We start from the raw sequence: 17,609 nt of genomic DNA on the forward strand, positions 1-17,609 counted from the left end.
TTTCCTCATACTCGACATTCCAGCGGTCAGAAACTACCTTAGTCAGTCACCTTTGGCCCCTTTCCAACATCTCTTCATCCTTCTGAAAACCAGGTGACCAAATCTGGGCACAATAGTCCATGTGTGGCCTAATCAAAGCCTTATACAATGGAATAAGAATCTCCCTACTTCTACACGTCAGTGTCTTCCGCATCATTCCCAGAAGTCTTTGTGTTGTCTTCACAATTTTGGCGATGTGTCCCCTAAATTTTAGATCCTTATCCACTATCACTCCCAGATCTCTTATTTCCTCTACTTCCAATAATATATTCTCACCAAGCAGAAATTCTGCATCCCATCTTTGTTTTCCAAATTTTAAAACCTTACATTTTGCAACATTGAACTCACATCCCCATTTGTTTGCCCAATAACTCAATTTATTCAAGTCTTCTTGCAAGGACACAACATCTTCACTACTCTTTATGATTCGTCCCAAATTTGCATCATCTGCAAAAACTGAATATCTCCATCCAAATCTTTGCCAATATCATTAATATACAAGTTAAATAGTAATGGCCCTAAAACAGATCCCTCAGGCACTGCACTAGTGACTTTCCTTTTCCTGGATATTGCACCCCCATACACAACTTGTTGATACCTATCAGATAGCCAGTCTCCAATCCAATGCACTAATCTAATATCCAACCCCATCTGCTCTAGTTTGACTGTCAACTTATCATGAGGTACTCTATCAAAAGCTTTTACGAAATCCAAGTATATTACTGTGTATCCTTCTCCTCTGTCCAAGGAAGCAGTCACTTTATTGTAATAAGTAAGTAGATTACTAAAACACGACCTCCCTTTAGCAAATCCATGCTGTCAATCAAAGATTATACCATTGTTGTCAACCCAACTCTGGATCCTAGTTCTCACAAGCTTCTCCAACAACTTAACCACAACACCTGACACACAGATAGGCCTATAGTTTGATGCTTGAATTCGATCACCTCCTTTAAAGTGGCACAATCTTGCCCTCCTTCCACTCTTTAGGGACTTGACCAAGTGCAAGACTCGTATTAAAAAAATATGTCAAGGCAGGTGTCAACTCTCTGGCACATTCCTTCAGAATACGCGGTGATATATTATCAAGTCCCACAGCCTTATTTACATCTAGTTTACTCAACTCCCCAAACACCTCTTGCTCACTTACAGTCAGTCTCTCCTCCCCATCATCAACTGCTCTTAATCTCTCCATGAAGTCACATTCACAAGATTGAAAGATCTTTATGAACTGCTCATTAAGTATCTCCACCACACATTCTGCAACAGCTGTCTTTATACCATTTCCTCCAATCAATGTCATCCTTCCATAATCATTCTTTCTTTTCTGGCTACATATCGAAAGAACTCCCTAGGATTCTTTTTAGCTTCATTAGCTAACTGCTGTTCATACTTCTCTTTAGCTACTCTTACCAACCAAGTCACTCTCCTTGCCTGGTCTTTGTAGACCTCATGAAATTGGTTACTTCCACTTCTCTTATGCTGCCTCCACAATGCCCTTTTTCTCTGTATTGCATGCTTAATCTCTTTATTCATCCATCTCACACCTACCTTATTTAACCTTCTCACCAGTGGTATACATTTAGACATTGCATCTACTAAATATTTTTTGAAAATCCCACAAGCTGCATTGATCTCTTTTCCAGCTAACTCCTCATTCCATGCTACACCTACAAGCTGTCTCCTGAGCTCTTCATAATCACCCCCCTTGTAGTTCCACATATACCCTTTTTTCACAGGGGTCCTTGCACTGCTGGCAACCACCCAAGTAATCACCTCATGGTCACTTTCACCAATTGGTGGATGATTTGATACCTCGTTGATAATTACATCCTCCCATGAGATGACCAAATCCAAGACCCTTAATCCTCTTGTGCCCTCTGTTACATACTGTCTGAGGTAGTTATCCCTCAAAAACTCAAGAACTCATTTTCTTTACTTCCAGTTGCTATCTCTTCATTCCAGTCTATATTGCCATAATTAAAATCGCCAATAATGATCACCCTTTTCTTATTTGCTTGGCTTATTTAACTATACATTTCACTATCACCACTATCCACATTACCAGATCTATAACAACATCCCACCAAGTATTTGATTCTATTCACTTCTATCTCACACCATACTGCCTCAAAACCACTGGCCCCATTTCCCTCTTGCATCTCTACCTTGTATGGACATAACTCTTTCTCTATCATCAATAGCACTCCCCCTCCCTTTTTACCCCTTCTATCCTCACGAAACACATCATACCTTTCCATCACTATTCCTGTCAGGATGTCATCTTCATCTAACCATGTCTCACTTATTCCGACAATTCTGGGTGCACAGACGCAATTCGTGCAACCATTTCATCCGCCTTGTTTCTTATACATCTAGCATTGGTATACAAACACAACAACTCATTTCTGGATCTACAGCTAGTTCCACTGATACCACTCACTCGATGTGATCTCTCCATGCTGCATTGGGGCCATTTCCCTTTCTGCTTCTTCATTTTAGAACCCTTTGCAATTCCATCTGTTTCCTCTTGATCCCTGATCATCCCATTACTTTCCTGCCTACACATGCTCTCACCTCCTCTTGGAGCATCCACCTTTCTCACGCTGTGTATCCCTGTCCACCCTAAGCCTCCCTGTTTCCCTGCTCCTCTTGCACACCCATTCTCTCATTATCTATACTCATACCACTCACTTCCACATTCATTTCCACTCCTTCAATCTCTCCTGTCTTACTTTCCTGCTCTTCCACATCACTTCCCTCTGAATCTGATTCATTCTCTCTATTCACTTCTCCACTTTCCAGCAGCAGTCTCTCCAAGCGACTCACACCGTAACCACTCAAATGCAGTCCATCGCTCCCATACAGCTCGCTTCGTCCCTCAAACTCATTCCACACATTAACAAACTGTACTCCCATCTCCTCACACATTTCAGCCAGAATATCATTCATAATCCTTGCTCTCCACCTCATTTCACCACAATCATACCTAGGCAACACACTCACTACCTTTCCTGTCACACTATTCTCCTTTATCTTTGCAAGCAGAGTCTTGACATTCATTTTGACATGCTCTTTGTTCTCTCTCAAATCATTTGTATCAATTAATACAATTAACTCTTTTGCTCGTTCCCGCCTCATATTCAATGCCTCAATCACTCTACTCATTTTACCACCTGGAAAACATACCTTGTGCATTTTATCCTCTAGCACACCTTTAATAATGGAGTCGCCATACAACACCACTCGCTCATCTTTTGTTAACTCTTTCATTCCATCATGATTTATTTTAATAGTTTTGACCTGAATTCTCTTAATTTCATTCTGCATCCATTTCATTTCTTGCTTCATCCAATCCAATTCACCTTCCGAACCTCGCGACACATTCTCTCTATCATTAAATCTTTCTAGCTTTCTAACTCTCGACCCCCTCTTCTCACTTTCCCTCTCATTCAACCTTCTTTGTTTCCGTACTTTCGGTCCAACATACGTCCAACTTTTGCTATCATTTTTCTCACTTTTACTGTCATTCATCTTTCTTTGGTTCAGTACTTTCGTTCCAACATGCGTCCAACTTTTGCCATCATTCATTCTTTTTTCGCTATCATTCATTCTTTTGGTTTTTTTTACTTGCGATTTCTGCATCACGCCATTTCTACTTTCATTCGTTCTCTCAATTTGGTTTCTTTCCGCCTCACTTTCATCCCTTTTAACATCCGTTACGGTTGTCAAATCACTCTTTTTCTTTTTTCCTGATTTTTTAACATTTTTTCACCTCTCTTTCTCACCATCCTCTTTCAAACGTGCACTCGTGACACAATTGGTACTAGCACTTTCTGTCATCAACTTCATATTCGCATTCATCAATTTCTCGTTCAGTTCACATTTCGCACACACCCTTCTTCCATCCGCACTAAATATCCACAAATCATTTATGTAATCGAAGGAATACATATAACAGACCTCACACTTAACGAACCGACTGAAATCCAAATTAAAATCATGGAATGACAATGCCGCCGCCATTTTTCCTTTTTCTCTGCAGGTTACTAGGTCTAATATTAACGTTTTCGTATTTAGTTTAAGCAAGAAAAAAAAACCCACACTAATAATATTGGTAGCATACAACGTTTACAGCCGCACTTACTTAAACAATTACGCATGTATACTTAATTATTCCTAGTAAAGCTTATCTGAATCAGGAACGCTTCAAAACACGGCCGTAGCGCTTGACCCACTAGCGCCCCCCCCCCTTATATTAAACTAAAGTTTTTATTCAAACACAGTAGTTGTCTCCATAATTTTCAAAAATGTATTCGGATTACCGTGTAATATTAAAATTATATTAAACTAAAGTTTTTATTCAAACATAGCAGTTGTCTCCATAATTTTAAAATATGTATTCGGATCACCCTGTAAGCTTAAAAGAAAAGAAATCTGAAGAAACCTTATTAACCTGAACACAAACAAAGCATCAGGTACTGTTGGATCCCAGCTATCCTGTATCACTTCTTCAATCTATTCAGCTAGCATCTACCCAACAACATGGAAACAGGCCCTTATCAAAACCATCCCAAAGTTAGGTGATAAAATTCAACCAACAAACTACTGTCCAATTGCTCTCATTTCTGTTCTCTCTGAAATTATGAAGGTCATCACCAACTCTTGAACCACCTAGAGGCCTACCAAGAAATCAGTGACAAGCAGTACAGATTCCAGCACTTGCAATCTACACTTGATCTTCTTGCTTTCACCACCCATCTCTGGACTCAAGCTGTGAAAAATTTGAAGAAATTCACGTGGTTACCCTCAACATTGCAAAGGCATTTGATCAGGTCTGGCATGGGGATCTTCTTAGCAAACTGCCATCCTGTGGTCTACATACTCTGTAGTCAGATTGCCAACTTTCTCACTGGCTACTCACTATATATCATGATGAATGATTTGCTCACCTCAGATTTCCTCATCATTTCAAGAGTAATTCAGGGTTCTTCTCTTTCACCCATTCTCTTCCTCTTTTATATAAATGACCTGTTCTTGGAGACTTCCAGTTCTATCCGTAGCTTTGCCAATCCATTCCTCCTTTTCATTTGATAAACCTTGTAGTGCTCAAGTATTAGAATCTTCAAGATCCACCACATTCACTTGTCTGAACTCTAACCACCTAGCTGTATCCTAAAGAGGTAAGCACAACCTTGTAGACTTCATTGACACCGAAACTTAGTTTTGTCTGATCTCTCATGAGAAAGACTCGCATCCAATTTTCTCACTGGCAACTTTCTCCTTGCTTTCAATAATACTGAGATATCCAAACATGATCAGATTTCTTTTCTTGAACTGACTCACACCTCCGATTTTTCCTGGCACAACCATATTTCAAATATAGCTTCTACAGCTGCCAGAAAACTTCATGTACTCTTTGCACAATACACTTCTTCGCAACTGCTAATTTTATACAAATCCCAAATCTGTCCAACAATAACGCTCCAGGGACTTGGGAGTGTTGGTGGATAGGGAGATGAAGTTTAGGGAGCACATTGCAAAAGTGACTAAATCAGCTCATCAACTAACTTGGTTGTTGAAAAATACTTTGACGAGCAGAGACAAGCAAGTTATTGTTCCTCTGTACCGAGTCTTAATAAGACCTCATCTCGCCTTACTGTGCCCAGATTTGGTCACCTAGGTTTCTTCTTAATGGGGAGGAGGTGGAGAGGATCCAGAGGCGAGTGACTAAGGTGATAGCAGGTCTGTGGAATGAACCTTATGAGAACAGATTGAAGATTTCGGGGTTGCAGAAACTAGTTGATAGGTGGAGGAAGGGAGATATGATCAAGACATTCAAATTGCTAAAGGGATTCTATAGGATTAATTCAGAGGATATTTTTGAGATCAGGACTGGTGGTGGGAGAACTAGGGGACATCTATGGAAGCTGGGCAAGAGTGTGGTTAGCAAGGGTGTTAAAGCTAGGTTTTTTACTTTTAGAGTGGTGAATGAGTGGAATAAGCTGCCAGAGTCTGTTGTGGGTGCTATGACAGTGAGTGAGTGAGTTCAAGGCAAGGTATGATAGATACTGTGAGAATGTCGAATAGTTGTGTGGACATGATGTTTAAGGCCTCCCTCGATGAGTCTAAGGACTCCCTGGAGTCTCCCATAATAATAATAATAATATTTAGGGCAGTACACCAAAATCCTATGATTGCTCAATTCTATCCAGAAGAGGGCAGTGGCTAATTAATGATCCTTCTCTCACATATCCACTTTAATCCCTCTCTCATAGATGTTCTGTTTCTGCCTTATGCCTCTTCGACAAATACTTTCCTGGACAGTTCTCTGCTGAATTGGCCATTATCATTCCTCTACTCTCCTCCAAAATCATTAGAACAGCTAACCAACACCCTTTTACAGTCCATCTTGAAACTCACCAAACCAACTTTGCTTGCTTCTCTTTCATTCCATCTACTTCTGTCCTTTGGAACGGTCTCCCCCAATCTGCCTTCTTCAAAGATTACAACCTTCAGCTGTTCAAGCAAAATGTGAAAGAATTCTTCTTTTCTTCTATTCCTGTGCCAATCACTAATGTGCTATAGGTTTTGTGGCCATTCCTGTGTGGATCAGATATAAAAAAAAAAAAAAATTAAAAAAAAAAAAAAATTGGCAATCCCATAGGAGATACAGCTTCCATTTGGACAGGAAACAAGTTGTCTGCTGTTGGACTTTATGAAGTCAAAGAATGGAAATGAGTCTCTCTTGAATGGAACTAAGTCCATGTGTATTTATTAAATAGGTGTAAAACGTTTAGAGAGATCTTCTTCCACGTGTAGCCTATTTCTCTTTACTTGGATTTTCATGGGTACTGTTTAAAGTTAATTGTAATTGGTATGAGCATTGAATAAATAATAATGGAATATTTGCTATGCCATATGCATAGATAACTTCATCTCTTAAAACAGCTTATCAAACTTTTACACTTTTTGACCTGTAGGCGCTAGCGTCACTGTAGCATGTGGCGGTGAATTTGAGTTGTGTAGAAGAAAGTGATTTTTAATTGGTGAATACTCCATTTTATTCCCCAATTTTTTATGCTTTTGAGTGCTAAATTGTTTCTCTGAATACGAATGTACTTCAGTGGTTGTTTTTTGGAAGTTAGTTGCTGTTGCGATAATATATATATATATATATTATCATCCAATCCCACAGATGTATTGACATTGAGGTTCTGTAATAGACTATTTACCTCTACTTCATTCATCACAATTCCAGTATAAGCTGTTGGTTCTTCCATTCCTGCAATGTCACCACCTGGACGATATACTCTTGCAAAGTGCTCGCTCAGTAATTCCACTATATATCGACTGATTCGGTTACCTCCCTACCCTCAGAATTTTTTAAAATCAAAGAATTTTTTAAAATGTCATGAACATTTTTCCTTTTACTTGCAACATATTGAAAAAACTGTTTGGGATTCTCTTTAGCCTGAATGGCCAATTTTCTTTCACAATCCACTTTAGATTTTCTTACCACCCTTGTTACCTTTCTGGCCTGAGCTTTATACTGTTCCTGCACCTGCTGGTCACCTTTCTCCTTAAATTCCCTCCACAATTGTTTCTTTTTTTGCAGCTCAAGCTTAATAGTGTTATTCATCCATTTAACCCATACTTGATTTATTATTCGGACTCTTGGTATACAGTTAACCATTGCCTCCTGCAAGCACTTCTTAACCACCTCCCATGCACTATCAACATCCAGCCCTTGCAGTTTTACATACCATGACACTGAGCCAAGCACACTCCTAAGCTTGTCATATTTACCAGCCCAGTAATTCCAAATTTACTTCATTGTAAATTTCACTCCTTTAGCCACCTCCCAAGTCATGACCTTATGATCACTCTCACCAATTGGTGGCAACATGGTCATGTTCATTACAGCCACATTCTCAGATGCGAGAAACTAGGTCAAGCACTTTCTGTCCCCTAGTATTTTCCATTACATGCTATCGCAGATAGTTATCCCTTAATAACCGCATAAAATCCAATTCCTTCCTCCCATGTGCCTGCTCCTCCTTCCAGTCACTGTTACCATAAGTGAAATCACCCATAATAATTACCCTCCTTCCACTCATTTTTTCTATTTGCCTATGCGTACTATCCCCACTATCTATTCCATCACTTGGTGTATAGCAGCACCCAATTGTATATTTTGTTCTGCTAGCCTCTATTTCACACCAAATAGCCTCAAATGTGCTCTTTTCTGTATCTTGCAGTTCAACTTCTATACTCCTTGGCTGCAATGCATCGGCTATCATCAATAACACTCCTCCCCCTTTTTCTTCACCCTGTCACTCCTGAACACGCTATACCCGTCACATTCAATCCCACTAGCTTTATCATCTTCTGTCAGCCATGTTTCACTAATACCAATAACCTGTGGTCTGGAAGTGCCAACCAAGGCCAAAAACTCCTCCTTCTTGTTCCTAATACTCCTGGCATTAGTGTACATGATTTGCAGAAGCCTGTTAGTCCCATCCCTACCTTGATGCCTTATACTAACTATAAGGCATCAAGATTAGCTGTCCTTCGTATTCGGTCGGGCATATTATACTCATTCATACACTCAACTGCCTCCCTAAAGTCTGCATATCCACTCCCCCCCCCTTAATAAATCTAGTTTCCCTGAGTCTGTACATCCACTTCCACTTCATTCATCAACACTTTTTCAAGCCTCCGTACACCAAATACATTCAAATGTAACCCATCCATCTTATTTAATCCTTTCGCCCATCAAACTCACTCCACACATCCACAAATTCCACACCACTCTCCATGCATAACCCACGCATAAAGTCATTGGCAATTATGGCCATCCTTCTAAACACTTCACTGTCATACCGCGGTAAAATACTCACCATCCTAACTCTCTCACTCTTCTCTTTTGCTACCTCAAGTAATTCCCTCACATCCTCTATCATTTCCATTTTGTCTTCTTTCAAATCATTTGTTCCCGCCACGACTATCATTTCTTTCACCCTCTGTTTTTGCACTCTAATAGACTTGCTGACATCCTTTATGTTCGCACCCAGTTGGTACGATTTCGTCAAACTCTCAACTATCACACCTCTTAATAACGAATCTCCATACTGCACCCGCTCCTTCATTTTATTTATGTTTACGAACATTCTCTTATTTTTCCTATCAAACTTTCACCATTTATTAGTAGGTGTGTTCAGTACACATTTTTGCATACGTTCCAGTTGCCGCTTTGCTCTATGTATCGCTCCACTCAACCGTGCGATTTCACTTTGCATCTATCTCACCATTTTCATTATCATTTAAATCATCCATTCGTTCTGTATTTCTACCTTCATTTACGCTTTCAACGTCACTCTCACACCTATCTGGTACTACCTTGCAATTATTTATCACATCACTATTTTCTATATTCTGACTTTCTCGATATCACTCTCGTCACCCAAAACACGCTTTAGATCCTCATTCTCCTTACATTTCTGCACATTTTACTCCACTATCACCATCTAACCAGACTCCAACCGCTCTTCTCAAAGCATACATCTCACAGACAGCACATTGCATAAACTCTTTTATATCAAAATTCTTAAACAAACATGGCGACCTGGCCACCATTTTTTTTTATTGGTAAAATGTGGACGCTATCTTATCTTAAAAATAATAATTAAAATAACACAGAAAACACACAAAATTCATACAGACACACTAAGATATGGAAAGCAAACAATACTACATAAAATTCTAGTAAAATTGACAATGATAACATAAAATATTACTGATCTTTTCAGGAGCTCTCGACAAGCCGACGATCATATCAGTGCAACACCTACCGACAATATATGTGGACACTTGGAGTGCATTTTAAGGGCAGAGAGGAATTGTATGGGAGAGACTGCTTGCATTTGAATGAGGAAGGACATAGGCATCTGGAGAGATTGCTGTTCTGAACGAGTCAGTGTGTCCCAGTGTGGATGGTAGCAAGGGTGGACTCTTGTGGGAATGGGTACTTGGGAGAAGGGGGACGACATCAGGTAATGCTGAGCCCAGTGGAGTCTAGAGGGGATATTGCTGGGTATAAAAACAATGGCAATTTTATGGTTTATACTAATTCCAGGAGTATTCGGAATGAGGGAGTGGAATTGGTGGCACTGATAGCATCAGTCTGGCCAAAGATTATTGGGTTCACTGAGACCTGGTTGACAGAGTAGGATATAATAACAGGAATACAAGTAGCAGAGCACAGCATTTTTCGGCAGGATAAGAAGGGTGGAGAACTGCTTATGATAAGTGACGACCTATGCCCTCTAAGAGTGGAGGCTTTGGAAGGCTGTTACACTAATGATTTTGAAAGCATATGGTGTGAGGTGGAGGTGGGCAAGACAGGATACTTAGTGGGGTGTTGCTACAGACCAAGGAGAATAGAGGGTGGGGACCAGGAGCTGTTAGAAACAGTTGAGCATTGCAAATGCAAGGAGAATGAATATTACTGGAGATTTTAACTACAGCAGTGTAAATTGGGGAGAGGAAGACGCATGTAGCAATAAGAGAATGGAATTTCTAGAATTCTTGAGGAACAAATGTCTTAGGCAACATGTAACAGAGGGAACAAGAGTTTCAAGAGTTTTTGATTTGGTTAAAGCATCAGACGAGTTGATAATAACTGAGATGACATCTGTCCCACCAGTTGGAGAGAGTGACCATATGGGTTTGACTTGGAAAATGAATAGACATGCAGGAGTATCAAAGAGACGGGAACGTATGTGGAATTATAAACCAGGTGATTGTAATAGTCTTAGACGTCAACTTGGTAAAGTTTCGTGGTGGGAGGAATTGGAAGACTGGGATATCATTAGTGCTTGGGAAATTGTGAATGAATATTTGTTAGCAGCAATGGTAAGCTATATTCCACGAGTGAAGAAGAGGACATAATTTGCAGTAAAGTGAATGACAAACAATATTAAACAGGAGCTACATGCGAAAAAGAGGCAATGGAAGAGATATAAGGAGACGGGTGGAGAGAAGATGCATGAAATATATAAGACACAGGCCAGAAGAGTGACTAGTATGGTAAGGAAGGCGAAACTGGAATATGAGAAAAGATTGGCCCTTAGATCCAAGGAAAATCCTAGGGGCCTGTAGGAAAATCCCATGTGGCCAGTAGGAGGAGAAATGACTGTGGAATATTGTGGGATAAGAATGGGAATAGGGTGTCTGATGCAGAGAACATATTGGAATTGTTCAATGAACATTTTATTGGAGTATTTCATCCTGGAGGAGTCAATTTGAATACTAGAGGGATAGAGCAAGTTCGAGGTTTAGAGATGCAGGAGGAGAGTGTGTTCCACATACTGAGTACTCTGGATGTTACTAAAGCTGTGGGACTGGATGGTATTTCACCACGAGTTTTCAGAGAATGTGCTAATGAACTGACAGTGCCCATGACCTGGCTTTTCAATGAAGGAATGGCTGCAAGAAAAGTGCCCATGGAATGGAAGGAAGGTAAGATAGTGCCATTGCATTAGGGCAGTAGCAGACTGGAAGTGTCTAATTATAGGCCAGTTTGTGTGTAATCAGTAGTTAATAAGATCTTGGAGAAAGTAGTGAAGGACCGTATACAGCAGTGCTTCCCAAACTTCTGGATGTCAGGGCCCCCTTTGCAAAAATTGAAATATTTCACGGCCCCCCTTGAAAAAAAATCGTAATAGAGATATATTATAATAATATTTATTTATATTCAATACAAAACATACACAGCGAATATTGCAAAAATCAAATGCATGTATTACGTTTTTTGCCTCTTACTGTTCGGTTCTGAAGACGATGTGGGCTGTTCTGGTAAAATATGAAATACTGTCCTTTTTTTTTGAGTCTGTTTCTGCTTCTTTTGATTGTTCGCAGGAATTTATTTTATTTTTTATCAACCACTTATCCATCTCAGGGTTAAATTTTTTAACATAGAATAGATCAAATAATATCACCACCTACCGATACTAGCACACCACAGACTGATAACATGAAATTAGTGAATATTACCCGAATAAGGGAATCCTCGGACCAGGAACATTTTTTTCTTTTGTGACCTTTCTCCCTTTAAGGTAATTAAGCCTAACGCGAAACAGAACCGAAAGATAACAAGCATAGCTGACAATTGAGTTGAAATGCTAACTCTCTTCAACCGAATTCCATATGTGAACCTGCCATAACATTCATTATATATATATATTACTTAGTTTTAACACTTTTACGATTTTTAACATGTTCGGTAGAATTTTATTGCTGCCTTGGGAAATCGAACTCACACACATCTAATTAATAACAATAGTTTTTAGTTAGATACTGTGTTTGCCCATGCAACATATGGTTTTGTTTCAGTCTATACAGCATAGTTCTGTATGAGGGGACATGTGATTCATTAATTAGTGTATTTTTATCCCAGTTGTCTCTAATTGCACTATTTGTTTGAGAAATATATTACACAGACTGCTCATACCTTATTCACTGGTATAATAAAAGTACTTACTTGTTTTTATTGCCTCTGCAGTATAGTGGCTGTTAAGGAGGCATGTTGTTTACCACTTCAAGGAAGTTACTATCTCCTCACATGAACTTGTTTAAACGTTTTTCATGTGTGAAGTATATGCGAAAATTTTATTGGTAACAGAAAACTAGCTCGGATGACAGTGATAATATAAAACGAGTTTTGATATGTATATAAAGTCAATATTAACAGTCTCTGATTACGAACGCGTGATGAAAGGGACAGGAAGATTTGGAGCTTCCCTGGAGAGCATTCGAAGTAAATACAATTAACCACTGCTTTGAAATGAAACATATGAATAAGCAATATTTACTAATATTCATTAAGCGCTGAAGAAATACGCAGGAAGCAAAGTTTGTGAACCAATTTTTCCATTAAAATATAAAAAATAACAAAAAAGAAATAATAAATAATAAAAGTTAAATATGTTTCTTTTAAAATAAAAAAAATCTACTTAGTCTTAAAACATTTTAAATTTGTTTTCATTATTTCACGGCCCCCCTCAACAAAACCTAAGGCCCCCAAGGGGACCGCGGCTCACAGTTTGGGAAGCACTGATATACAGCATTAAGCAGATGAGGGTAATGTTATCTGTGAGAGTCAACATGGATTTGTGAAGGGGCGTTCTTGTTTTAGCAATATACTAGTCTTTTATGATAAAGTTACAAGAGCATTAGATGAGGGAAAGGCATATACTGCCATTTTCTTAGACTTAGCAAAGGCATATGACAGAGTGCCAAATGATAAGCTGATATTCAAGTTGCAGCACATGAGTTTGGATGTCAGATTGGTCAACTGGATTCAGGATTGGCTGTCTGATAGGTATCAAATAGTTGTGTATGGTGGAGCAGTATCAAAGAGGCAGAAGGTTACAAGTGGTGTTCCACAGGGCTCAGTGCTGGGACCTATATTGTTTCACCTTTATATCAATGACATTGTCCATGGATTGCAAGGGGATATTCGGTTGTTTGCAGATGATGCGAAGCTGCGAAGGGTTTTTAGTAATAGTGCAGATGTGGTAGCCCTGCAAGAGGATTTGACTAAGCTAGAAAGATGGGAAAATGAATGGGGGAGTATCAGTTTAATGCAGCAAAATGTAAGGTCTTGAGGTTTGGGAGACATCAATGGGATGCTGCATGCTCTATGGGAGGAGTTAAACTGCTGGAAGTATGGGAGACAAAAGATCTGGGTTTGATGATTGATAGAAACCCGAAATTTAGGGGACATATTGCAAAGTAGTGAAGGTAACACAGAGGATTGCTGCAATAATGAGAAGGACACTGACCTGCAGAGATAAAATGGTTATTATTCTGTTGTAATAAGACTCTGATCAGACCATACTTAGACTATTGTTCTTAGATCTGGTCCCCAGGATTTGAAGGGGATAAATTAACTGTGGAAAGGGTACAAAGGCAGATAACAAAGATGGTGTCAGGACTGTACAATGATAGTTATTAGGATTGGCTGAGGGAATGCAGACTATAGAGTTTTGGTGGGTAGGTGATATGACCAAGACTTAACCGTTGAGAAGCAGTTACAGGGTGGACACTGATGAGTTCTTTCACTTGGTAGAGCAGCGGGAAGGAGCAATGACAAGGGGCCATCCCTGGAAGTTATGAAAGGAAGCTGTGAGCAAGAGGATGAGGAGTGGTTTCTTTGCATGGAAGGTGGTTGAACCATGGAATGCATTGCCTGATGGAGTGGTGAGATCGAGAACAGTCAATGCGTTTAAGGAGTGGTATGATAGACTTTGTGTTTCCTAGGAGGGACCTTCCTCGATGAGTCTTGATAGACTTGTGTTTCTTAGAAAGGACCTCCCACGATGAGTCTTTTGACTCCATTGAGGCCCGAATAATATTAATTATAATAATAAAATCCTCTAAGCAGCAAAGTGGTGATATTTTATAGTGCAATGAAATGAATCTTGAATCTACCTCAGAGGTTTAGCCTTTCCTCTGAGTTAGATGTCTGATAAAACCCATCTATGCTTACATTACTTTTCAAATATATTGTTCTGCCATGTTGCTGGGAGATACACATCCAAGAATTCTACAAATGTGAAGTTTAGGTTTCAAGCAGATTTTTATTGCTGCACCCTGACTGGTATTAAGAATTCAATGTACACCCATGTAATTATGACTTGAGCATCAATTCCATCAGCATTTTAGATTTCAAGATTTATTCTACATCAATATTGCAAATCATGCATTCTTCAAAAAATATATATATACTGCCTCATTTAAGGTTATTTTAGGTGGCTGAAGTATTAATAGTACTTCATCTTTGATATTAGCTCATGCCATGAGCTATTTCTGCCACATTATGTTCATGGTATTTTAAAAATATTGAAGTATGCCTTTTCATTATGCAGACTATTTTCACTGAATGCACTTGCTCCTCCTCCTCTCTGATTTAGTTATAAGTTTGAACTGTTATCTGAATTAGTGCTGTTGCATGAAGTATCTCTACACCTGAATTCATAGTCAGTAATACAAATTTAATTTTGGAAATATTAGTCTATAAACTTTGCTGAAATTTGAAAGTTACAATTTTCAATTATTCACTTAATTCTAGGAGAACTTCCTGGTAAACCAACTATGCAACCTATTGATCTGTGTGGACCTGAAAAATTTTCATGTAAAAATGGCGGTTGTTATAATCACCTTGAGCACTGCAATTTCGTTAATGACTGTGGGGACAATACTGATGAAGCTGACTGTGGTAAGTTTTCATTAAAAAAAAAAAAAAAAAAAAGTTTTGGTTTATTTTTATTGCTCCATAAGGTATGGAGCAATATCCTGAATGCTGCTCAAATTATTAATATAGTTCAGACATCTCCATGAAGTTCAAAGATTCAGCATGGGAGGTTCAAGGTTCATCCTAACCCTATTCAAATTATACTTCTCATAATTCTCCTCCTCTCCATGTGAGGCACTTGTTCTGGTGAAATGGACCTCTCATGATGGTACTGGCCCTCTTTATTCTTATTTTTTTCTATGCTTTTCTTCCCATATTCTTTGCTCTACTTCTTCTGAGTCTCTTTTACTATCCTACCTTCCAGACCATCATCACTGAGATCCAATATTTTGCTGCACTGTTTACTTTGCAATGTGACCCATGGATGGAAGGGGAAATCGTGGAGGCATCACTATTTTGGCTCCTGCTTAGGCAAGAGAGAGTGCTCCTTGATGTCCTGGCCAGGATCAATTGGCTAATTGGCTTGCCTGCAAGGTTCAAGGGTGTTGCTGTGGGTCTTCTTCCCCATGGGCTAGGGGACAGGGTCCAAGCCTTGCTGTGGTGCCTGTATAGCATCTCAGTAGCCTTGGCATTTTGCTCCTGAGCGCTGTCACTGGTTGCTGGAAAGTGGGGGTCCATATGTGTCCATGTTTGTGATAATACATTCAACAGGGGGTTAGGGGGAACATCCTCCTGTAAAAATGTGCCACCCTTCTTCATCCAAAATGGTTTAGAAGGGTTGTCATTATCTCCAAAATCTGTGAAGAAGTTGCATTCAGGAGATATATGTATCAAAGCATTAACTAAGACACATTCAGAAAAGTTACATTGTGCAACATCTCTTCAGAGAATACAAAGGGGAGAATTGCATGAAGTAGATGTTACTAGATGTTTTTAGTGCAATATTTATTGGGCGCAATACCAATTATGGTTACCCACACAAAACTTTAAACTTTTCCAGAGGTGTAATATCATAGTGGTAAGTCTGGTAATTTTCTGGTAATTATCTGGTAAGTCAAGTATCATACTTGATACTTGACTGCTCCAAAATGAAAAATCAGGGAGTGACAGCCATGAACAAAATACTTATACTTAGGGATTGTCACCCGGTTCCCACCAGAGACATTATCTTTACATTTAACACACCAAAACAACCAACATCTCTCAAAGCAGGCTATCTCACCTGCCCAGTAAGGCTTGAATTTGCATTGCTTTAAATGTCAGAATTATGATTATTTACAAACTGCCTGTCATGATTCTGTCATCTGCACCCAATCTTGCAGTAAAGACAATCTAAACAAAGATGCTAGATCAAAACACTAAAATGTTCTATTTGTTAGGGAGAATATACAGCTTACTCTTGAGCATCCAAAGGTGAAAAGATACAAAAAATAAAAACAGAACAATGCATCACTTATCATGATGTTGCTGTCACAAAAGTGGCAGCAACATCTAATAAGCCCTCTTACACCAAGAAGTCAGCTTTAAAAAAGTGTCAATAGGAACCCAAACCTAAATGTTGATACTACCTTCAAACAATTATAACATTATAACAATTATGAGCGCCTCCATAGCGCAATTGGAAGAACGACGATATTTTGCGCCCTTTGATTGGAAAAGGCCTGAGTTCGATTCCCATAGTAATGGGAGGAATCTTTATATGGACTTTTTCAATTGAAGGTGAGTTAGCCGATCTCATTCGGAGGTAGCAGGGTTTTTTCTACCGGAAACTCGGGTTTTTCATCCCGCATACAGACAAATTGGCCCATCAGAACACACACAATTTATGGACAAAAGATACTTGTTGTGGTGGTGGTGGGTGGTAGACGGCGCTGATGTAGTTGATTGGTAGTAGAGGTTTGGTAGTGGTGGAGACGGAGAGTTGTACACTAGGTGTCCTCCAGCAATGAGTCTTCGGACTCTTTGGAGGTGTCACTAATAATAATAATGATAATAATATCTCTGAATGATATGACTTGCTTTCCATCTCCTTTGAGCAAATGAAAGAGATCAATCGGTATGAACTTGCTCTTGAGTGCAAAAGAAGGTCTGCTACACAAAAATCTAGTAATGAAAAAAATCGAAATGTGCATTGCAGAGAGTCAAAGACATGCTCAAGACCATCTAATTGATGTACCACCTTCAGATGGCAGGAATACATCTGTTCTACATGAAGAAGACAAAATAATTCATGTTCATAATGCTTTAGAAGGAATACAATATGATGATTTCTTGCATATTTTTTCTGCTATTATTATTATTATTATTATTC

General features: G+C 39.1%; 1 protein-coding gene across 1 annotated transcript in view; it reads left to right on the plus strand.

Annotated features, from left to right (window-relative positions):
* LOC150101230 (MAM and LDL-receptor class A domain-containing protein 2-like) overlaps nucleotides 1–17,609 on the plus strand; it is a 1,363,156-nt gene that overhangs the window by 892,483 nt on the left and 453,064 nt on the right. Inside the window, exon 34 of the mRNA XM_090402193.1 lies at nucleotides 15,176–15,322. Coding sequence (XP_090258319.1) covers nucleotides 15,176–15,322 — 147 coding nt within the window. The remainder of the gene's footprint in view (nucleotides 1–15,175; nucleotides 15,323–17,609) is intronic.

The sequence above is a fragment of the Typopeltis vanoorti genome, chromosome 12, assembly GCF_054136105.1.
Source record: "Typopeltis vanoorti isolate ZY-2024b chromosome 12, IOZ_Tvanoo_1.0, whole genome shotgun sequence".
NCBI lineage: Eukaryota > Metazoa > Arthropoda > Arachnida > Uropygi > Thelyphonidae > Typopeltis > Typopeltis vanoorti.